Consider the following 24,947-nt stretch of genomic DNA (forward strand, 5'->3'; position numbering starts at 1 on the left):
CCAGGAAAGCTTAATTTTTACTGTTTTTTAGCTGATGAGTATTCAGTTGTGTTTTTTGAATATTCTGTGTAGCATATAGTCATCTTTGTGTAATGGTAATTTTGCATCCTTCCCTGTCAGTACTTAAACTTCTGTTTTACTCTTATTTAGTTGTTCAGAACTTCTGTGACCATCAAAGTAATAATACTAATAGTATTGTGCACTCACTACAGTTTTTCTTAGCTCCCACAGTAACTGCCCTAAGTTATCTTCTAGTTACCAAACATGATGGATGCTTTTTAAATTCATGTTTTACTGAATCTCCCTACCGCACTGACAGTAAAGAATCCTTGTTCTTAACCTTCTAAAAAATTTTACTTTGAAATAGTTTCAACCTTTCAAAAAAGATAAGAGCGTTACAAAGAACTTCACTTTTCCCTATTTGAGTGTAAGTTGCCTATATGATGTTGCTTAACCCTCAAATTTATACCAAAACTACTCCAAAATGCTTTTAGGTATGGTTAACCAAGTGGAATTTGATTTTGAGCAGCTTGGCTTCCCAGTGACATTAGGATAAATAAATTGTAGATGTTTTCTCTTTTAACCAAAATTGATACATGTCATTTCATTTAAGAATATGAAGGGAATAAATAAGTTATTGTCTTTGCCCTCTAGGATTTCATAGTTTAACATAAAATAATTCTATGTAAACATGCACAAATGGCAGTAGTAACATAAGCCCAAGGAAAGTGGTAGAGACAGTCTTCTGAATGTTGTATAGGTTGGGGGACATTGGAGAGGAGTCTGTAGGGGAGAAAGATATTTATACTGGGCCCATAACAAGGGAGAATGGACAAAGTGTACTCTAAACCGAAGGAAGAGTATGAGCACAGTCCGTGAAAGTTCATAGTGTTTTATCTGGCCCTGTGGGCAGAGAAATATATGCCTTGAGGAATGGGATTTATGGGTGGGAGAGAGATGGATAATGATAGGAATTTCTGGAAAGTTTGATTAGAAACAGGTGGCTGTTTTAGAGCCATCCAGTATGACCTCCGGTATGACCTGGGGTTCTTACCCCAGAGTGCATTTTCAGATGCTTTTCAGCATGCTTAGGGAATAGACTTGGATTACTGTTATGTCATCTAAATACTTAGTGATGAGAGCTAGTAGATCTGCTGTTTGACACTCCTCTATAGCTTACTTAAAACTAAGTTGTTATGGAGGATTGGAGGGATAGTGTATCATTTTTTCCATTGGTTAGTTACTGTTACTTTAGTATTGCATTTTAAATAAGAAAATGTAATCTATGGGAGTAGTGCTTTTTAGATATTTTATTTCTAGTATATTATTCCTTGGTGAATTGGCTTCTTCATCTCAACTTGTATGCTAGTTTTATGATGAGAAACTGGGGGAAAATATTAAAAAATAGATTTAAAAAATCCATTACTAGTGTTCTCTTAGTTAAAATACATTAAAAGTATTGTTTCTATTAATTTGCATTTAATATTTTCTCCAGTTCTATCTTTGAGAGTTATTTTTTCTTTTGATGGTAATAAAAAGTCATGAACTGTTAAGAGGTTTTTATGAATTCCTTATGGATGCCACTTTTTTCAGAAATGGGAAAACCAATATAAGTCATGCTTCTTGACTTCTTAGAAACAGGATGTTTATTTTTATTTTTATTTTTAACATGTGTTGAGTGGTATTAGCATAGGGGAATATACATTCCAAGATTGAAACTTTTGATTTTTAAAATTTCTTTTGGAAGCTTAATTTTTTAAGCATTATTTTAGTGTTAACTCTCATGAAAGAATATTTATTACTTTAAATTTATTGATATTTTGTTAATTTTGTATCATATGATAATCGGTACTCTAAAAGCTGCTAAAAGTTTACATCTAGATAAGAGAAAAAATTGAACTTTGTTGTTTTATATTTTTTTCCTATGTGTATCCTTTAGGAATGAATGAAGGAGTTGGTTTTTGCAAAGGTGCTCTGGTTGAATGGATTTAAATAGGCTTCCTTTCAGCAGGATTTAGTGTAGTTGTTAACAATGTCAGTTGCTGACAGAAGTTGATTCTGTTTTGCCCAGTCAAGTTCTGAATATAAGCAGGATAGTTCATAAAATAGCTAAAATTTTAGTTACTTTTTAAATAAGTTTTGTAGTGGGAAATGCATTTGAATCAAGTGAAGTTTTTCATCTTTTTCTCCTGTGTCTTCTTAAAATGCTGTTTGTTTTTATTTATATTTTCAATTAAATTTCTTATTAATGTATCTGTATACACATTTATTGTGTGAGAAACTTCTGAGAATGTGGAGTATCCCAAAGTATTATAAAATTAAAAGAAAATTTTGGAGATTTTAGGCAAGCTATGACAAAAAAGAATGTTCACTAGTTACTTCTGTTGTTGTTTTTAACTATTTGTTTATTATTTCCCTGTGTTCACATTATGCTTTTCTCAGTTCTTCCATACTTTTCTTTTTTCTTTGCTTTCATTGTGTTTTTTGTCTCTGTTTCTAAATTCTGTCTATATTTTCTTCCTAATTTGTATTCTCTCCTGTACCCTGCTTCAGTATTATTAGTAAGTAGAAATACTCGAATCCATTATGGTAGTCATATTTTTCCTATTTTTCTTCCTCCCAGCCTAACTTTTGAATTTTCTTATGGCTATTTAGAGTGGAAGGAAAAGATGGCTCAAGAAGAAACTTAAAGAGGCAACACTTCTAATATGTTGTATAATCAGCACGTAGTAACATTGTTTCATTGGGAAAATGTTCCTAAAATAGGCAGAAACCAGGCAAAATACTGAGTATAGGATTATCATTGACTGGGATCTAGTATAATCTCTGTGATTTCTCTTAGTACATGAACACTTCCTTATATAGAACTTCTTCATAATGGTATTTGGGGGCGGATGTTCTACTTATTAGTTGTGTCAGTTTTGCAATCCTATCTGTTTCCTTTTTGCAAAATACGCTAAATGATACCCACCTATAATATAAGTTAAGTTAAGTAACATTTTATGAATAATTCTTTATTGACAGACCTATGGCTAATTGAATCTTTTTTTTCCTCTATTTTATAGGTTATGTGCAGAGTCTGATTAGACGAGTTGTAAATAATGTAAATATTGTTATAAATAATCTCATACTAAAATATGTTGAAGATGATATTGTTCTTTCAGTCAATATCACTTCTGCAGAGTGCTATACAGTAGGTGAATTATGGGATCGTGCATTCATGGATATTTCTGGTGAGTATATATTAAGAAAAGTGTAGATTTTTCCATTATTGGAATAGTTATCTTGGTTTCTAAACCTTTTGTGGGCCAGCTGGCTCTGATAAACCTGATGAGAGCTTTATGCCTCAGCCTAGAAAAATGAACATATATAAGGTTTAGCATATCGGGTGCCTAGGTGATTCAGTTGGTTAAGCATCTGCTTTTGGCTCAAGTCATCCTGGAATCCCAGGATTGAGTCCTTCACTGGGCTCCCTGCTCAGCGGGAAGTCTCCTTCTCCCTCTCCAAATAAATAAACTCTTAAAAAAATTAGCATACAGCTATAGGGGGTTTAATAGACCCTCAGATTAGGAAACCCCAGACTCCATTTTTAATATTATTAATTTTTATTCTTTCTTACCTACCACATGCATGTTTCAAGTGTATCTTATAACATTTTACAGTGCATTGGGGTTGTAGTAATAAAAATAGTTAAAATTTTTAACATATTTGAAGGAGGAAAAGGAATACCTTGCTTTTGTGCTCCATAATGGCAAAACAATGTATCTGATCTGTGTTTTGGGTTTGTATATTCCAGAGTATATTTGGGACTTCTGGATAATCCTAAAGTCTCTTTTGAGTATGACATGCTGTAATCTCCTCCTGCTTATATTAAAAGAACTATTAAGTAATACAATTTTAGTAACTACCATTATTACTATTTTATTATGTTTTACATAGTAGGCATTGTGCTAATAAGCATTGAAAATACAGCTGTGAAAGAGATACTGCTTCATTTGTCAGAAGAGATTACTAAATCATAATATTGAGAAATATTCTGATAGGGTAAAGAGTGGACATTTTTTGAAAATATAGTGAGGAGGGGTGTCTGGGTGGCTCATTTAGTGTCTGCTTTTGGCTGAGGTCATGATCCAAGGATGCTTGGATTGAGCCCCACTTTAGGCTCCTTGCCCAGTGGGGAGTTTGTTACTCCCTCTGCTTGCTCCCCCTGCTTGTACTCTCTTTCTCTGTCAGATAAATAAATAAAATCTTTTTTAAAAAGATGAAGAAAAGAAAAGATAGTGAGGAGACTATTGTGAGTACCTTTTATCTTTGACTTGCCAGGGTATGTATTTGTTAATCAGTGCATATGCAAAGTGTGGGCACTAAAGCTAGATGACCGGAGTTTGGATCCTGGTTGTCCCACTTAGTAGAACTATGTGACCTTAGGTGAGTCACTTGACCATTTCTTAGTTTCTTCATTTGTAAAATGGGGGTAAAATAAGAGCTTCCTTATAGAGTTATTTTATTAAATACATTAATGCACTGAAGGTACTTATAAAAGTATCTCGTACATAGACCTCTGAAAATGAGCTATTAAAATTTTTACATTTATTTTCTCAAATTCTCATAACTCCATCAAGTGATACTCTTTCTCATTTACTTATATATTCACCTGCTCATCTTAAGTCCTACTTAAAGGAAAACAGAAGGAAATTTAGTCTCAAGGTTACTTAACTTGCCTAGTTTGCCTAGTTTAGGCATACAACTAGGATCTAGCAAATTTGATAGTCTCATTTTTGTGTGTTCTCCAAACTTCAGTCTTTGCTTTTTTCCCCCTTTCTTTTGACAGTAGGCTCCACAGCCAACATGGGGCTGGAATTCACAACCCTGAGATTAAGAGTCATATGCTGTACAGACCGAGCCTGCCCAGGTGCCCCTTAGTCATTATGTTTTAAAATGAAGAATAATATTGATCTCACAGTTTTGTTGTGAGGCATTAATCAGTGCATATGCAAAGTCCCAAGCATTGTCTCTGAGACATTGTTAATGCCTCCCTCCATCCTCTTTGGCGAAAATATTTCATACAAAGACCACAAGGAAACATTAAGAAAAATGGAAAACAAGCAGGACTGGGTAATGCAGGATTGAATGAATGTGTTGACATTTTATGGGAAGAAATTTCTATGGTTTATTATACAACTAATGTAAATATCACTTTGGGAAATTATAGTGAATTAGAGTCTTGGGTTGGGAGTTGGGGCATCCTAGTTTGAGTCTTCCCTCCATCATTCTAACTTAGTATAACTTCAGGGAGTCATTTGTAAAATGTGAATTATCGTAACTACCAATATGCTGATGTCCTTAAGAAAATCAAGTATCATACCACATGAAAGTTCATGATGAGGATGATGATAAAAACAGCAAAAATAGTATCTTTCACTTGTTGAGTTCTTGTTAATTGCTGGGCCTGGTGCTATGCTTTTGTACATTATCTGTTTTTAATCTTTTACCTTCTGAGACAGTTACTATTATTTACCCTTTTATTTTTACTAAAACATTTTATATTTACAAAGATTTAGGTCACATATTTTGTTATTAAACAATATGATGAGCACCTTTCCTCTGAGTATCTAGAACATACACAGTAGTTTACCCCCACAAATGTGTTTTTCCTGATCTACTTTCCACCTAGAGTTATCTGCTGTATTAAATTTTATCATTTAATTGCTTAAAAAAACTTGTGCTATAAAAAGGAATGAAGTACTAATGTATGCTACAATGTGGATGAACCTTGAAAACGTTCTAAGTTTTTAAAAGCCAGACAGAGAAGTTGTATATTGTATATTGCAGGATTCCTCTTATAAACTACACAGAAGAGCCAAATCTATATAGACAGAAAGTAGATTAGGGACTGTCTCAGGATTGGGAAGTAGGGAGGGCAAGGAGGGGATTGGAGGGATGATAGCTCAAGGGTACAGAGTTTTCTTTTCTGATGTGTTGTCAAAGTTTTAAAATTAATTGTGGTGCTGGACACTGAATATTCTCAGTATACCAAATGCCACTCTGTGTACCCTTTAAATTGTTAATTTTTTTTTAAAGATTTTATTTATTTGAGAGAGAGAGAGAGAGAGAGAATGAGCAGGGAGAGGGGGAGAAGCAGACTGCCTGTGGAGCAGGGAGCCCCATGTGGGTCTTTATCCTAGGACCCTGGGATCATGACCCGAGCTGAAGCAGATTCTCAACTGACTGAGCCAGCCAGGCACCCCTAACTTGTTAATTCTATGTTACATGAATTTTATCTCAATAAAAAAGTATCAGATGTGGATTATACACAAACAATGTATTACATGTATTTTTGAGCTTTGTAAAAAGTGTGCTCTATTTTGGGAATTTGAGGTTTGAGTAAAGCCTCAAAAGTTTCCTGTTTTCAATTAGTGTCATGCTTTTAATATTTTTCCATATTGTTACATGTAGTTATAGATCACTTATTTTTACTTGTGAATAATATTCTACTGTTTAAATATGCCAGAATTTAATTGTTGTGGTGATGGGCATTTGGGATGTTTCCCGATTTTTGCTATTACAAACAATGCTTTAGGAATCTTTGTACATACCTTTTGATGCATATGTGTAAGCATTTATTAAGGACATACACTTAGGAATGGGTTTGTTAGATGGGAGGATAGCAAATCTTCACGTTTTCAAATAAGGCCAGGTCATTTTCGAGTTCTCCAGAGTTGGGTAGACATAGTTATTATCCTCATTTTTCAGATTAAATTGCAGCACATTATCTAAAGTAAGTACCTGACCTAGAATTCATTTTGTTAGTTTTTAAAAGGTAGTTGTTATATGAAAAATTTAAGAAAAATATTTTCAAAGCTTTAATGATTTCCTTTGTCAGTGAATGATAATTTTCTAGAATACCCTCAAAATGTAGACCACCTTATGTTCTTACAGCGTAATTTTAAAAACCTGAACTCTCAAGTAAGGTTGCCAGAGCTCAAATGACGGCTCTGTCCTTTTTAAACTAACAGTAAATTCTTTCCCCTTACTCTGCCTCAGTTTTCAAATCTTTTAAAAAGAGGGATGTAAATATTAAAAGGTAGCAGAGGGGAGAAGACTTGTGTATCATCTGAGAGCAAACACTCAGTGAATTATTATCATAAAGAGAGGGAAGGAAATATCTAGAGGTTTTTTTCATTTCTAATTCTACTTTTATTACATACGTGTACACAAAGAAATATATCAGTAACTAAATGATTTGTTTATATACCATGTAAATCATAATAGATTTAGGCCTAATATTTATTTACCTAGGAATTGCCTATTAGGAATAAAACTTCTTATTGCTAAAGTTTTCATTTTCTAGTTTGATACTTTACCGGCAGTTTTATGTTTATTCCCTTGAAAACAAACTGTATGCTCTTATTGGTAATGTGGTACTTTCTTCATCAATTGTTTAGAGCAGTGATGTCCACTAGAATTTTCTGGGTCATGGAAATGTTTTATATTTTTACAGTCTAGTACTGTAGCTACTAGCCACATGTGACTATTGAGGACTTGAAATGGAGAGTATGGAGCTGTTACTGGAGAGTATAGGTTTAGAGAAACTGTGGATTTTTAAATGTTAGACATTAAATGAGTGACTCCTGCTCAGAATGTTATTTTTAATGTGGTTTCTCAAGTATTATATTCAAGTTATTTGATATCTCATTGCAGACGCAGAATATAGCACAAGTTTTTATAAATTTTGTCTTAAATTTGTAGTTAGATACCGAGCAAATTGGGGACAAACTATTTCACTTCTTTGTACTTTGATTCTTCCTACTTGCAAAGGGGATTTTTGTGCCTATTTCATAAGGTTGTTGGAAGATTTAAATAAAAGAGAAATTATTTGCATAGATTCTGGCATCATGTATTTAATGCTCTATTAATCTTACTATTTGTACTAATAAATAATTGTTGCTTTTTTTGCTAATTTTCCTTTTTACTTAAAATGTTTTTTTCTTTTTTTTTTAGCAACTGATCTGGTGCTGAGAAAAGTTATCAATTTTTCTGACTGTACAGTTTGTCTTGATAAACGAAATGCTAGTGGTAAAATAGAATTTTACCAGGATCCTTTATTGTATAAATGTTCCTTCAGAACTCGTCTGCATTTCACATATGATAACCTAAATTCCAAGATGCCATCTGTTATTAAAGTAGGTGTTTCTTTTTCTAGTAGTTGAGTTCCATGTCTCCATTTTGTTTTATTGGTTCTTGTAGGTGCTATTAAAGAAAAAATTAACCTCATAAAAATATATACCATTAGTTTTTGCTAGAGTTTTATTTCTATTTATAATTTTAGGTTATATTGTTTATTGTATATTAAAACTTTCTGCATTGTGTATTGTACTAGAGAGATTTTAGGGACTTTTTTTTCTCCCTGAAACTGTAGTTTCCTTTATAGTTTGTCCAACTGTTTATTCATTTTTTTCCTCTTTTAAATGAATAGAAGAAATCCTATTAAAAGTGTAATTATACACATAGTGGACTGAATATCAATGTATATTTCAATCTTTATAATTTATTTAATATGATCTGATAACTATAGTTATTGTCCCTCTTAGATGACTTTGTAAGGTTTAATATACTGACCTACTATCTTAGTTTATTGGTTCAGGAAATTTTAGTGTTTGATCTATGGATTCAGAATGTAATGAAAATCTTGCCTGTAGGAATTTTTTAGGTAATGTGAAAGTTTGTTCTCCCAAGATCCCGGAATAGGAATATATTTTCAACGTGTATAGTTAGTCTCTTCATGTAAATCTTACTTCTTTCCTCATATAACAGTTTTCTAAACTTCTATCCATATCTCAGTTTTTGAAAACGAATTCACGGAGTAGCTTGTGATCGTGTTAATAACTAAGTTTTAATGTGGAATGAATATTTATTGTTGAGTTTAATGCCTTTGAATAATAAAGTACTAGAATGGAAAAGCTGCCCCTGAGTCTGAACACAGGTATTGATGTGCCTGGTTGTATAACTTATTTTTTAGTACTGTCTTTTTAAAAAAACATGTCACTTTCTCTTTTCTGTAGCTTTACTATATATTTATTCATGAAATCCACTTACTTTAATTTGGTAGTGGTTCAGTCATCAGTGCTCTAGTTTTCTCCCCATTGTATACAATGCACATCAATTTATTGAAATTCTGTTACTTTTTCCTTCTATTTTTGAATTAGCTACTTTGCCGAAGATAAGCATAGGGAACTATTAATTCAATGGTATTGTTGCCTCTGTCTTGGGATAATGGACTTACTTTCTTTCTTTCACCTTGAACCGGCTAGGAACATTGGGGAACGTTAAGGGTAAATTCAAGATGCATTTTGAAAGCAGATACTGGATGCCTTACAGTATAAAATAAACTTATTGATCTTTAGTACAAATGTAATTACACATTCTAGAAGGTGGCTAAATTAGAGGAAAGTAAAAATAAATGAATTCGAGGGAAACTGAGTGTTGTCATCTAAGTTTATATTCTCAAAATTGATTAGGCATGATATATGATCTTAAAAAGCATCTTAATATTAAGTAAGTTTGTTGACATGGGGATTTTAACCCTGGTAATTGCCAAATATGGGGTTCCATTATGTTCAGCTGAAATAAAATTGAGTTTTTTATTAATAACATTGTGGTGTAAGATTTGCCATTTTAGTTAGATCTGTCTGTCATTCTTCTAACTCCCTAGGAGTATATATTAAAAGCACATGGGTAACCTCACTGATCACCTAGAGGAGAGGGGATTTCCCAGAATAGTCCAGATACTGTAGTTTTTTATTTAAACCTCTCACATATATTTAAGTGGTTTTTAAATTTATCTATATTTTGGGTTGGCTTTTTACAATTTTCTATCTCTTAGGACAAATACATCCTATGTTTTGTGTCATCTGAGTTATATATTTTATGAGTATATAACTTACGTAACATTTCCCCTATTTTTGAAAAATTTCTTTTTTTTTTCTTTTTAAAGATTTTATTTATTTATTTGACAGACAGAGATCATAAGCAGGCAGAGAGGCAGGCAGAGAGAGAGAGGGGGGAAGCAGGCTCCCTGCTGAGTAGAGAGCCTGATGCGGGGTTTGATACTAGGACCCTTAGATCATGACCTGAGCCGAAGACAGAGGCTTTAACCCACTGAGCCACCCAGGTGCCCCAGTGCCATACAATATTTTAAAAGGATAGATAGAAAAATGCCAAATTAAGAAGAGCTCGGCAGGCCTGCACCATACACTCTCTTGTCCTTGTACCAAACTTTCTTTTACTTTTTCTTGGTCTGTTTAGTGTATGATTTTTAAGTCAGTTTTAAGAAACCTGTACTCATAATTAAATATAGACTTTGCAGTTTTCTTCCCCTTCAAATACAAATGTTTGTGCCTTTAATCCTAAAAATATGATTACTATTACTTTTTCATGTTTCATAAACCCTCAAATACCTTCCAAGAGTCCTGGAAGTCAGAATAAACCTTCCAAGAGACTTGACTTTATGGCTTAATTGGTTTTATTCCATGTTTATATAACAGCAGGGAACATTACACTGAGACTGTTTTATATTTTATTAATATCTTTCTTTCTGTAAGGGTAACTTTGATTGCTGTATATCCTGTTTGTTAGTAATTAATCTTGTTTCTTTATTATAACTGATTCATGTTACAAATTTTATGTCCTATTTAAATCTCTTAAAACTTGTTTGGAAAACTTTTCTGAACATGTATGTCACTTGGTTTTCACTATTAGACAAAATTTTATTAAGTTCATACTTCTGTAGTTGTAATGTTAGTAATTTTCTCACTTACTACACTTTTGGAATGTGTATGTAGTCTTCTTGGTTAATAAAGCTGGAAAGAGTGATTCAGGTTTTATTAAAATGACATTATGAAACTTTTGTTCTTGGTGTGACAAATCTCTCTGATTTTGGGGGGAGTGCTATGATATTCTTCATACTATGGAGTTGATATTTTGTTTTCATAACTTTATTTCTGGAAAAATTATCTAGAAGTCTAGTGTGACTAACATCATCATTTCTATTTGTACTTACATAATTTGGCTTAGTACAGTTTCTATCTAACGTTGATTGGTCATTGTAGCAAATTTAATTCCTAAGATATCAGAGTAAATTATTTTGGCTTATGTATTGGAAATGTTTGGGACATTACTTTTCTTTTATGGTGTTCTCCATTTTAGGACTTTTAACATTTATCTATTTATGTTAAAAGGTACTTACTTTGAACATGCTTTTGTTGATGTTTGTTTTTTTTCAAATACAGATTCATACCTTAGTAGAGAGTTTGAAACTTTCTATCACAGATCAACAACTGCCTATGTTTATCCGTATAATGCAACTTGGGATTGCTCTTTACTATGGGGAAATAGGCAATTTTAAAGATGGGGAAATGGAAGAGCCTACCTGTCACAATAAAGATATGTTAGGAAACATTACAGGTAAATATAACAAAAACTTTATCTTTGAACTGTTGTTTATGTGCTTTTTCACCATTGTGAAACTTTGAAAACTAAAACATTAGATTGAATTTTCAATGTTTCAATATGATGGGATGATTTTATTTTGGTTGTTTGACACTACTTGATTTTTTTCCCCCTGTATATGCTGGATATTACTGTGATTTTCTTTTTACATTCCTAAAGTAACTCTAATATTTCTAATAGGTATACATGTTCAGAATGTATGTTACATGAAAATTAAGGTAATGCATCATCAGTATTTCCTAATAAATTGAGGTATTGTTAATTTTTTGCAAAGGCTTGCCAAGAGTTACACAGGAGTTAGATATACTTAATTATTATATGTAATTATATTTAACTATAGTTACACTTAACTATGTACTCATTGGAGGATGCCTAGTTAATTAGACATTATTGATGGAGTGTATGTTTCATTGAATGATACTAGTGGGTTAACCTCAGTTATTCAGTTCATTATACTTGTACTTAAGTCTACTGAATGTACTGAACACTGGTAACGTGGGAAAACACAGATAAAAAGATGTGTTCTCTTCCCTTAAAACCACAGTGAGACATCACTGCAAGGCCACTGGCATGACTGTAATCAAAAGACACATAATGACAAGCCTTGGCAAGATTGTGGTGAAGTTGGAACCTTTATGTTGCTTGTAGGAATGTAAAATTGTAGAGCTGTTTCAGAAAACAATCTAGTTCCTTAAAAAAATTGAACATCGAATTACCACATGACCCAGCAATCTCACTCTTAGGTATATATGCAAAAGAATTGATAACACATGTCCATATAAGAATTTACATGTTAATGTTAAATGGAAACATTATTCATGATAACTAAAAAGTGAAACAACCCAAATGTCCGTCACCTGATGAATGGATAAATGATTGTGATATATCCATACCCTAGAATATTATTCAGTTATACAAAATAATGAAAAGCTGATACATGCTACATCATGATGAACTTCAAAAATATCTTAAGTGAAAGCAGCCAGTCAGAAAGGAAGACATGGTATGATTTCATTTATATGAAATGTCCATAATAGCCAATTCCATAGAAGTAGAAAGTAGATTAGTAACCAGGGCCTAGGGAGAGAAGGAAATGGAGAGTGACTGCTAAAGGTGTTCTTTTTAGAGTGATGAAAATGTTCTAAAATTGGATAGTGATATGGTTGCACAATTTTTGTGATTATATTAAAAACAGAGTTGTACACTTCTAAATGTGAAATTTTATATTTAAATTACAGCTTATGAAAAACTTTATGAAAAACCTTAAAAACTTAGGGAATTACATTAATAAGTGTATGTACCTAGAAAACATACCTTTATTTCACACTGGACAGTGAATTCTTGTTAGACCATGAACTTTTTTTTTTTTTTTAAAGGTTTTATTTATTCATTTGACAGAGAGAAAGAGGGAGAGAGCAAGAGAGCACAAGGAGGGGGAGCTGCACAGGGAGAGGGAGAAGCAGACTCCCCTGCTTAGCAATGACCTTGATGCAGGGCCTGGTCCCAGGATCCTGAGATCATGACCTGAGCCGGAGGCAGACTTTAACTGAGTGAGCCACCCAGGTGCCCCAAGACCATGAACTGCTGAAACAGGAATAATGTCTAACATATAGAACAAAACCTAGCACCAGAAGGTGCTCAATTTTTTTTCAACATGCTATTATGACAAATTTCAAATATATAGAAAAGTAGAAAGTGTATTATCCAGTGGACAACCATATACTCATCATCTAGATTCTATACTTAATATTTTGTTAAATTTGCTTTATCACATAGCTGTTCATTCAACTTCTCCATCAGTTTAACCAGTGCTTTTGATGGCTTTCAAAGTAGGTTAGACATCAGTACATTTCACCCCTAGACTTCAGCAGCTTATTGTTAAGTAGAGTTTGTATTTTTTAATGGTTCCTTTTATTTTTTTTTGAGGGTTTAATTTACAAAGTGAAATGCATAAATCTTAAGTATACTATTTAAGTTTTGAGAAATGTCTATACCTGTGTGTAGTTAACATTACGATTCATTCTTGGTATTTGACGTTCTATGGGTTTTGGCAAAGGCATGATGACATATGGTCATCATTATGATCTCTCCAGAATATTTTTGCTGCCCTGAAGGTGTAATATTTTGGAGATTCATCTGTGTTGTTGCATTTATCAGTAGTTTTTTCCCTTTTATTGGTAGATACATTGTATGAATATACCATAGTTTATTTTTGCCATTTTCCTGTTGATGGATATTTGTGTTGTTTCCAGTTTTGGCTATTATAAATAAAGCTGTCATGGACATTTTTCTACAAGCCTCTTGTAGATCTGTGCTGTACTTTCTCTTGGGTAGATACCTAACAGTGGAATTTTATGTTGAGGTTGTGCTGGATGTGCTGTTTTACATTTCCACAACATTGTAGGAGAGTTCTAGTTGTTCCACATCTTTGCTAGCATTTGGTGTTGTCTTTTTTTTTTTTTTTTAAACTCTTTGCCATCCTGATGGATGTGTTGTGGTATTTCATTGTGGTTTTGATTTGCATTTCATTGATGAGTAGTTATTTTGAAGTTTTTCATGTGGTTATTGACCGTTAATGTATTTACCTTTGTGAAGAGTGTTTAACTCTTTGACTATTTTTAAACCTTTGTTGGGTTTCATTACTGATTCGTAATTTTTTAATATATTCCGAATTCAAATACTATGTCATATACATGTTTTGGGAATATTTTTTGCTGGCTTGTGACTTGACTAATTCATTTTTTTAATTGGTATCTTGAGAAGAGTTTTAAATTTTGATTAAATGTAGATTTCAAATTTTTCCTTTATAACTGATTTGTCCTCTTAGAAGTGACTAGGTTTCTCTGTTAAAAAAGTGAGAAAGCAACTCTGTTTGCTTGTAGAGTAGTTGAAATTAGTTTTCTCATCTGTCTAAAGCAGGGTTCCTTTTATTGTGGGTATATGGATTCCTTTGGCACTCTGGTCAAGCCTGTGAACCTCTTCACAGAAGTTTTTAAGAATCTTGATTTTGATATGCAATGGTATTCTTTCTTCATATTACTTGTGTTTGGAATACAGTAAAGTTTTTAGGTCTGTAGGTTTATAGTTTTCATATATATTTAGAAAATTCGTGGGCATTATTTCTTGAACTGTTTTTCAGCTCTCTCTCCTAATAACATGTATATTAGGTTTCTTGAAGTTCAGCAAAGCTCTCTGATGCTCTTGTTCGTTTTTGTTCTCTTTTGGTTGTTGAGTTTTCCTTTTCTCTTCTTGTTCACTAATCATCTGTATCTAATGTGCTATTTATCATAGCTAGTTTATATTTCACCTCAGGTACTGTATTTTTCATCTCTCGAAGTTTAGTTGTTAAAAAAACCTTATTTCTTATTTATGCTTTCTTAAATATCTCATTTTATTTATATAACTGTTTTAATGTCTGTGTTTACTAATGCTAAACTGTATCATTCCTAGATCTTTTTGTATTGACTTTTTCCCTTACCTGTGTTATATATTTTCTTCTTCGTATGCCTGATAATTTTTAATTTGATGCCAGGCATTGTGAACTTTATCTTGTTGGATGCTGGATATATTTGTATGTAGCAACAAGTTAAGTTACTTAGAAATAATTTAATTCACTTGTCTTGCTTTCAGTGTTTCTTAGTTGAGATCAGAGCCGCCATTAGCTTAAGACTAGTTTTGTCTTACCACTGACAGTCAGCCTTTTGAGTACTTTCTTGATGAGTAATGAATTAAAGGTTTTTTTCTTTCTTTCTGTTGAGATCACAAACTAGTTCCAATTTTGTGTAAGTCTTAGGGTTGTTTTCTTGCCTTTTTTCTGGTAGTTCTTTCTAGTGGCCTCAACAGTTTCCTTGCATGAAATTGAGTAATACTTAGCTGAGGCCTGGAGTGGGATGCTCTGCAGATATGACGAGCTCTCTCTGAACAGGTCTTTCATGTTCAGAGATGAATGAACATGTATTTTGATATTTTGAGATAGCTTCATTACTGATGTTTGAACTGATTTTTGTAGGTTTTGTAGTTAATGGTGATGCAACTGTGATTTATTACTTATATTTAGAATTAAACTATGCAATTGCAATTTGTTACCTACATTCATAATTGAAAGTGCTACATTTTAAATACTTAATATGTATTTTTCCATCACAATTCATGAATTTCCTGAATTCTGTTAGAGGGCCCCAGAAAAGTTGCACTCTTCCGAAGGAAAAGAATATTTTAGGAAATTCTATCCAGAGATTAGGGAGCTTTTTTTGTTTCAGGACTCTAATCCATTCTTTCTGCAAGGCAGTAAGCAAAGATTTGAAACTTCGGAAACATCTTTCATCAAAATCCCTCCTAATTTTTAATTAAGTATAAATTATAGTGGCCGATTTTTAGTGATGTTTCTTTTGTTTCACAAGATCAAGCAGTGGATACTTCTTCTGTTTTAATGGTTTAGACAACCGAGGTCAAGAGTCTAGCTCTGTGGACTCAACCTGGTCACTGCTGCCTGGGTGGAGGTGACCTGCCTTGTTTTATAACCAAGGTGATCATTAATGATGTCCAATTTAAGGTCTTACGGGGGCATTTGATAACAGGTTTTATTTATTCCCCAGCAGAAACTGATAAAATGTTTATGGCTAAACAGCAAGATATAAAGAATATACAAAATATTTTTTGGATTTGTAATTTTTATAATTTATTTTGAAGGAAAATGGCTAAAGTTTCTTAGTACTGTATATTAGGTTCTTTAGTTACTACTTATGAAGTCTTTTCCTTCCCACATGAACTAAGGTGAATGGCCATGTTTCATAAACTATACATTTAGGATATTCCAAGAGTCTCCTGCCATAAGGATTTAAAAAGTTACAAAGTTTTTCTAGCCAGAAATCTGGTTCTGAATGAAGATGATATTTAATGATTTATTTAATGATATTTAAAGATTTATTACTGAAGAGTAGATAGCTTGAATCTGCTGGACACTGCTTATACCATGAATTCTCTAAAAAAGTAATGTTTTTTCTAAATTCCATGATGAGCTTTTTTTTGTTTGTATTGTTAGGGTAATGTTAATGGAGTTTGGTGCAGTTTGTCTTTACAAAGGTAGAATGAGTTGGAGTGGTTGGAATCTAAATCCTTTGCCAATTTCTAACCAAATGAAAGTAATTTGCTAAAATTTTTTCATATGTAGAATAGGAAAGTTACTAATATATGTTCCTACTAATAAGAAAGAATCACCAACAGTATTTTTTTAGCTTCATATAACAATAATTTTTAAAAAATTTTATTTATCTTATTTGTTTTAAAGAGTTTATTTATTTATTTGACAGACAGAGATCACAAGTAGACAGAGAGGCAGGCAGAGAGAGAGGAGGAGGCAGGCTCCCTGCCAAGCAGAGAGCCCAATGCGGGCCTTGATCCCAGGACCCTGGGATCATGACCTGAGCGGAAGGCAGATGCTTTAACCCACTGAGCCACCCAGGTGCCCCCATATAACAATAATTTGTTATAATAGTTACTTTCATCATTAAGGATAGTTATTTTTGAAGGGGGTTTCTTTTTTGTCTAGGAGTGCCTGACATTTTTATTGGGTGTATCAGGAAATAAAGAACTTTTCTTGAATATTTCTGACATGAATATGTTTCTGAGAAGTCAGTTTTTCAGCACGTTAGTCTTATTTTGGGGAGGAAGTTTTTAATTAGTGGAATGCTAAAGAATGAATTTATGCTTTGTATTTAGCAAATACATTTAGAGTTATTTTATAAACTATGCCCTATAGAACATTAATTGTGGACTATGATTAGTCCACAATTGAAAGGGGATTAACATAGTACAACATATAGAAACTTGAAAGTAGTAGGGCGCCTGGGTGGCTCAGTCAGTTAAGCAGCTGCCTTTGGCTCAGGTCATGATCCCAGGATCCTCGGATTGAGATCCATGTCTGGCTCCCTGCTCAGCCAGGAGGCTGCTTCTCACTCTCCTTCTGCTGCTACCCCTGCCTGCATTCTCTTGCATATGTGCTCTTTCTCTGTCAAATAAATAAAAAAAAATCTTAAAAAAAAAATCAACTTGTATATAATGCTGTATTATTGGTTTCAAATAATAATAACCATTGTATAACTTATTTATATGTGGAAAGAAGGATGTGGGAGAAACATTTTTATAGAATTTCCATTCCCAATTTTCCTTTTAGTTAAATCCTCTTGATTTATTTAAAATGACTTTATTTTGATAGGTGCCGAGGATGAAACGAGAATAGATATGCAGTATCCTGCTCAGTACAAAGGCCAAGACCTGTATTCACAGCAAGAGGATGAACAGTCACAGGGATGGGTGTCGTGGGCCTGGTCATTTGTGCCTGCAATTGTGAGTTACGATGATGGTGAGGAAGACTTCCTTGGGAATGATCCTACATCAACTATGCATCAGCAAAAAGCACAGACTTTGAGGGATCCCATTGTGTCTATAGGATTTTACTGTACAAAGGCAACTGTGACTTTCAAAGTAGGTTTTCTCTTTTTTGCTGTCATATTTCTTTCAATTTAATGCATAAATTTTGATTTCTGGAAAGGATCTAGTTTAAAGTTTGTTTTACACTTAGTAGATGTAAGATAGTCTAGCAATCTTTATTTCATAAAATTGTGTTCCTTCATCTAATTCTGAATTTTGATCCTTTTCTATCTCTTTAAGCCTTTTCTACTTTATTATTATTATTATTAATTTTTATCAGTTTCATGGAAGGTTTCTCTTCTCACTGAATCTTCAAATTGGCAAACAAAGATGCCTTTATATTTCCATTAAAAATGAATTGCAATAAAACCTTTCCCTTGAATTCATATATACCTCGACTTACTGTTTGATCTCTGGCTTTTTCATTACAAAATTTCTTTAAAGCGCTGCTTACATAAAATTTCACTCTTTCCTCACCTTTTACTCTTTGAGATAGTCTTATTTCTTTTCTAGGTCCTCATTTAATTTGGGTGTTCAGTAGTGTTTCACATACTTAGATTACTTTCTCTATTAATAAATACATGTAAAGTGTATAGTCAAAAGAGACTATATAATAGATATTTTCCAGTTAAAGAATAGTAGAGTGAACACTTTAATTTTTTAATATTAAGTTTTTAATTCCAGTTAACATATGGTGTAATATTAATTTCAGGTGTACAGTAGAGTGTTCAGCCCTTGCATACATCACTCAGTGCTCATCACAAGTGCCCTTCATAATCCCCATCATTTTTCTCACCCATCTTTTTACCACCTCCCTTCTGGTAACCATCAGTTTGTTCTACATAGTTAAGAGTCTATATATTGGTTTGTCTCTTTTTCTCCCCCTTTGCTTGCTTGTTTATTCTTATGTTGCTTAAAATCCATGTAAGTGAAATATCTGACTGGCTTAATTTGCTTAGCATTATACCCTCTAGTTCTGTTCATGTCATTGCAAATGGCACGATTTCAATCTTTTTTATGGCCGAACATTCCATTGCATGTACACACGTACACACACACACACATCTTCTTGAGCTGCTTCCATAATTTAACTATTGTAAATAATGCTGCAGTAAGCATAGAAATGCATGTATCCCTTTGAATTAGGAGCACCCTTTTATTTTAAGAAATATAAAATTATTAGTACTTTGGCACCCCATGTGTGTTCTTAGATCATATATTGTCTTATTTCCCTCTCAGTTATAGACCAAACTTAATTTCTAGTATTTATTTCTTGGCTTTTTATTGATAATATTATCACACATGTCATATCCTTGAATAGTATCTAATTCATTCAATTAATACTACTGTCTTCTATGTGCCAGGCCCCATTTTGTCTTTAAGGATACCCAGTGAACAGATGAGATAGATATCTCTTAAAATATAAATTGTTACTATAAGCAAGTAAGCTACTTAGTACCTACCCATTTATTATGGTAAGGGTTAAGTAGAAAAATAAAGAGGGAAGTGGAATAGTGAATGTGTCTATTGGATAGGAAGATATTAAAGAGTTTACATTTGGGTGGTCAGGGAAGGCCTTAATAGGAAGGGGAACCTTTAAGCAAAGACTCATGAAAGAAAAAGCTGTGTATATACATTGGAATGAAATTCTAAGAATTGCAAATGTGAAGACCCCAAAAGTTCAAGGAATATTAAGGAAGCCAGGAGGGCCAGAGCAGAGTGGGCTAAAACGAGAATAGTATAAAATCAGGTCAAAGAAGGGATGGAATTGGGGAGAGATCCATAAATTGTAAAACTGTGTAGGTCGTTTTAGGTTAGGGACTTTGTCATTAATCCTGGGTGAGATAAGAAGTTCTTGGACAATTTTTAGCATAGTAGTTACAGGATGATCTGAGTTATGTTTTAAACTGCATCACTCTGGTTGCTGTGTTACGAATAGATTGTAGGGAGCAAAAGCAGAAATAAGATCAGACTAGAGAGGATTTTGCAAGCAGGAGATAATGATTGCCACACTAGGATGATAGCAGGGGGAGGTGGTGAAATGTGGCTGGATTTTGGATGTATTTTGAAGGTCAAGAGGACAGAACTTCATGATAGATTTTATTGTGAGACATAAATGAAGACGATCCAAGGATGGTTCCTGAGTAACTAGAAGAATTGAAGATGGATTTTTTGACATGAGGAGGACTGTGAGAGAGATAAAATCAGGAGTTTGGTTTTAGACAAGTTTAAGATGCCCACTGTATATTGAAGTACAGCTGTTAGGTTGGATTAATGAATCTAGAGTTCAGATTAGAAGTTTGGCCTGGGTATATAAGGGAGAGTGAGGATTTTATTAAGATCGGAACCAGCATATATATGTCTAAAAAGGAGGGGTTCTAGGGTCAAGTTTTGGGGTCCCTGTGATATTAATTATTTGGAAAGAAAAGGCAGAAATAGCGTGGGAAACTGAAAATAAGTTAGGCAGAAAACCAAGAGTGTCTATCTGGAAGCTGAATGCCATATTTTTTTTTTTTTAAGATTTTATTTATTTATTTGACAGAGATCACAAGTAGGCAGAGAGGCAGGCAGAGAGAGGGGGAAGCAGGCTCCCTGCTGAGCAGAGAGCCCGATGCGGGGCTTGATCCCAGGACCCTGAGATCATGACCCGAGCCGAAGGCAGAGGCAGAGGCTTAACCCACTGAGCCACCTAGGCGCCCCTACCATAAATGTTTTAAAGTTGACAATAGTAGGTCATTTGTGACAATGGATTATTGGATTTAGCATTGTGGGAATTTTTGGTGATCTTGATGCGAACAGTGATTTGACAGTGGTGGGATCTTAGGTGGAGTTGGTTAAAAGCAAATGGGAACCTGGTAGAAATTTAAAATGGTGCAGTCACTCTGAAAAACAGTTTGGTGGTTCCTCAAAACATTAAACTTAAAATCATATGACCCAGCAGTTCCACTTGTAGGTGCATACCCAAAACAATTAAACTTCACTCAAATAGTTGTACACGAATGTTCATAAAATGAACATATGTGATATGAACAAAATATGAAATAAATATGAACAAAAATATTCATATTTACGATGGCCAAAGAATTGAAACAGCTTGGGGCACTGGCTGGCTCAGTTGGTAGAGCATGGGACTCTTGACTCTTGAGCTCTACATTGGGTGTAGAGCTTAATTACACAAACAAAAACTCTTTAAAAAAAAAAAACAGACCAGAACAACAAAAACTCAAATGTCCATTAGTAGATGAAAGAATAATAATGATAACCTTTTCAGAAAATTGTTGGTATTCTTTTTTGATAGTACACCAAACTTAGTCGGTGGTAATTTTTAAAGACTACTTGTATCTCCAACTCTAGGCAATTGCCAGTATATATTCAACAAATAAATCTTCCATCCTTCTGCCTATCTCCTCATCTGCTTGCCATCTTCCAAAATTTTGGGATCCTCTTTAGGAATTTATTTCTTCCATTTTATTTGTCTTTGTTGGATTATTATAGAACCATTTTTCTGAAGGAGATAAACTCCTGGGGCCAGCCTGTGAAGTAATATTCTAGGTATTATTCCAGGTAACTTGTTAGGTACTGGAAATGTAGCATGTAGCACAGGAAAGAAAAAATCAGGTTTTTGCTCTCATGGTGTTTTTAATTTGGCTTGGATTGTTTAACTACTTGAAGTAAACTTTTTAAATCAGTGGTAAAGGTTTACAATTTATAACTACACTAGACAATTTATAACTACACTAGACAGTAGATTAAAAATATTTTAAATTAAGTAAATAGTCTTTAAAGACTTTCCTAATTAAAATCAAGTATTTCCTAATATGACGAACCCTGACAGATGTAGAAAATGAGTTTTAGCAAAAGTTGAGCTTGACTGATTTAGAAGATTTTTTTGGTAATAAAGTTGGAGCAAAAATGATAAAAATTCATTAGCTGTGCTATTTTACATTTCTGAATTTTTCTATGGAACCAATTATTTTTTATTATAAATTTCATAATTGAAATTCATGGATCTAGCTTTGGTGAAAAGAATTATCAGTCTGTAAAATTAAAAATAAAACAAATCTTTAAAATATATAATAGAGGGGAGCCTGGGTGACTCAGTGGGGTAAAACCTTTGCCTTCAGCTCAGGTCATGATCCCAGGGTCCTGGGATTGAGGCCTGCATTGGGCTCTCTGCTCAGCATAGAGCCTGCTTCCCTTCCTCCTTCTCTATGGGTCTCTCTGCCTACTTGTGATCTCTGTCTGTCTAATAAATGAATAAGATGTTTAAAATATATATATATATAAAATAGAAAAACTGGGGTGTCTGGATGTCAAGGTTGGTTGAGCATCTCAGTTTTGGTTTTGGTTCAGGTCATGATATCAGGGTCTTGGGGTGGAGCCCTGTATTAAGTTCCACACTCAGTGTCGGAGTCTGCTTGAGATTCTCTCTCCCCCTCCCTTGATCCCTCCCACTTGTGCTGTCTCTCTCTCTCTCAAATCTTTTTATTTTTTATTTTTATTTTTTAAATTTTTAAAATTTATTCATTTTTTATAAACATATATTTTTATCCCCAGGGGTGCAGATCTGTGAATCGCCAGGTTTACACACTTCACAGCACTCACCATAGCACACACCCTGCCCAATGTCCATATCCCCATTCCCCTCTCCCAACCCTCCTCCCCCCTGCAACCCTCAGTTTGTTTTGTGAGATTAAGAGTCACTTATGGTTTGTCTCCCTCCCAATCCCATCTTTTTTCATTGATTCTTCTCCTACCCCCTTAACCCCCCATGTTGCATCTCTACTTCCTCATATCAGGGAGATCATATGATAGTTGTCTTTCTCCTATTGACTTATTTCGCTAAGCATGATACCCTCTAGTTCCATCCACGTTGGCGCAAATGGCAAGATTTCATTTCTTTTGATGGCTGCATAGTATTCCATTGTGTATATATACCACATCTTGTTTATCCATTCATCTATTGATGGACATCTAGGTTCTTTCCATAGTTTGGCTATTGTGGACATTGCTGCTATAAACGTTCGGGTGCACATACCCCTTTGGATCACTACGTTTGTATCTTTAGGGTAAATACCCAATAGTGCAATTGCCGGTCATAGGGCAGTTCTATTTTCAACATTTTGAGGAGCCTCCATGCTGTTTTCCAGAGTGGTTGCACCAGCTTGCATTCCTACCAACAGTGTAGGAGGGTTCCCCTTTCTCCACATCCTCGCCAGCATCTGTCATTTCCTGACTTGTTCATTTTAGCCATTCTGACTGGTGTGAGGTGATATCTCATTGTGGTTTTGATTTGTATTTCCCTGATGCCAAGTGATATGGAGCACTTTTTCAGGTGTCTGTTGGCCATCTGGATGTCTTCATTGCAGAAATGTTTGTTCATGTCCTCTGCCCATTTCTTGATTGGATTAGTTGTTCTTTTGGTGTTGAGCTTGATAAGTTCTTTATAGATTTTAGATACTAGCCCTTTATCTGATATGTTGTTTGCAAATATCTTCTCCCATTCTGTCAGTTGTGTTTTGGTTTTGTTAACTGTTTCCTTTGCTGTGCAAAAGCTTTTGATCTTGATGAAATCCCAATAGTTTATTTTTGCCCTTGCTTCCCTTGCCTTTGGCGATGTTCCTAGGAAGATGTTGCTGTGGCTGAGGTCAGAGAGTTTGCTGCCTGTGTTCTCCTCAAGAATTTTGATGTTTTGGGGCACCTGGGTGGCTCAGTGGGTTGAAGCCTTTGCTTCGGCTCAGGTCATGATCTCAGGGTCCTGGGATCGAGCCCCGCATCAGGCTCTCTGCTCAGCGGGGAGCTTGCTTCCTCCTCTCTCTCTCTGCCTGCCTCTCTGCCTACTTGTGATTTCTGTCTGTCAAATGAATAAATAAAATCTTTAAACAAAAAGAATTTTGATGTTTTCCTTTTACACATTGAGGCCCTTCATCCATTTTGAGTCTATTTTCATGTGTGGTGCAAGGAAATGGTCCAATTTCATTTTTCTGCATGTGGCTGTCCAATTTTCCCAACACCATTTATTGAAGAGGCTGTCTTTTTTCCATTGGACATTCTTTCCTGCTTTGTCGAAGATAAGTTGACCATAGAGTTGAGGGTCTATTTCTGGGCTCTCTATTCCGTTCCATTGGTCTATGTGTCTGTTTTTGTGCCCGTACCATGCTGTCTTGATGATGACAGCTTTGTAATAGAGCTTGAAGTCCGGAATTGTGATGCCACCAACTTTGGCTTTCTTTTTCAATATCCCTTTGGCTAGTCAAGGTCTTTTCTGGTTCCATACAAATTTTAGGATTATTTGTTCCATTTCTTTGAAAAAAATGGGTGGGATTTTGATAGGGATTGCATTAAATGTGTCGATTGCTTTAGGTAGCATAGACATTTTCACAATATTTGTTCTTCTAATCTAGGAACTTGGAACATTTTTCCATTTCTTTGTGTCTTCCTTAATTTCTTTCATGAGTACTTCATAGTTTTCTGAGTGTAGATTCTTTGCCTCTTTGGTTAGGTTTATTCCTAGGTATCTTACGGTTTTGGGTGCAATTGTAAATGGGGTTATATCCCTAATTTCTCTTTTTTCTGTCTTCTTGGTGATGTAGAGAAATGCAACTGATTTCTGTGCATTGATTTTATATCCTCACTACTAAATTCCTGTACAAGTTCTAGAAGATTTGGAGTGGAGTCTTTTGGGTGTTCCACATATAGTATCATATTATCTGCAAAGAGTGATAGTTTGACTTCTTCTTGCCTATTTGGATGCCTTTAATTTCCTTTTGTTGTCTGATTGCTGAGGCCAGGACTTCTAGTACTATGTTGAATAGCAGTGGTGATGATGGACATCCCTGCCGTGTTCCTGACCTTAGCAGAAACGATTTCAGTTTTTCTCCATTGAGAATGATATTTGTGGTGGGTTTTTCATAGATGGCTTTGATGATATTGAGGTATGTGCCCTCTATCCCTACACTTTGAAGAGTTTTGATCAGGAAGGGATGCTGTACTTTGTCAAATGCTTTTTT

General features: G+C 34.2%; 1 protein-coding gene across 3 annotated transcripts in view; it reads left to right on the forward strand.

Moving 5' to 3' along the window:
• VPS13B (vacuolar protein sorting 13 homolog B) overlaps positions 1-24,947 on the forward strand; it is a 756,179-nt gene that overhangs the window by 58,943 nt on the left and 672,289 nt on the right. For all 3 annotated transcript variants that reach the window (XM_059394925.1, XM_059394927.1, XM_059394926.1), the window contains exons 5-8: positions 3,066-3,233; positions 8,002-8,183; positions 11,289-11,463; positions 17,723-17,991. In XM_059394925.1, coding sequence (XP_059250908.1) covers positions 3,066-3,233; positions 8,002-8,183; positions 11,289-11,463; positions 17,723-17,991 — 794 coding nt within the window. The remainder of the gene's footprint in view (positions 1-3,065; positions 3,234-8,001; positions 8,184-11,288; positions 11,464-17,722; positions 17,992-24,947) is intronic.

This window comes from Mustela nigripes, chromosome 3 (genome assembly GCF_022355385.1).
Source record: "Mustela nigripes isolate SB6536 chromosome 3, MUSNIG.SB6536, whole genome shotgun sequence".
Classification (NCBI taxonomy): domain Eukaryota; kingdom Metazoa; phylum Chordata; class Mammalia; order Carnivora; family Mustelidae; genus Mustela; species Mustela nigripes.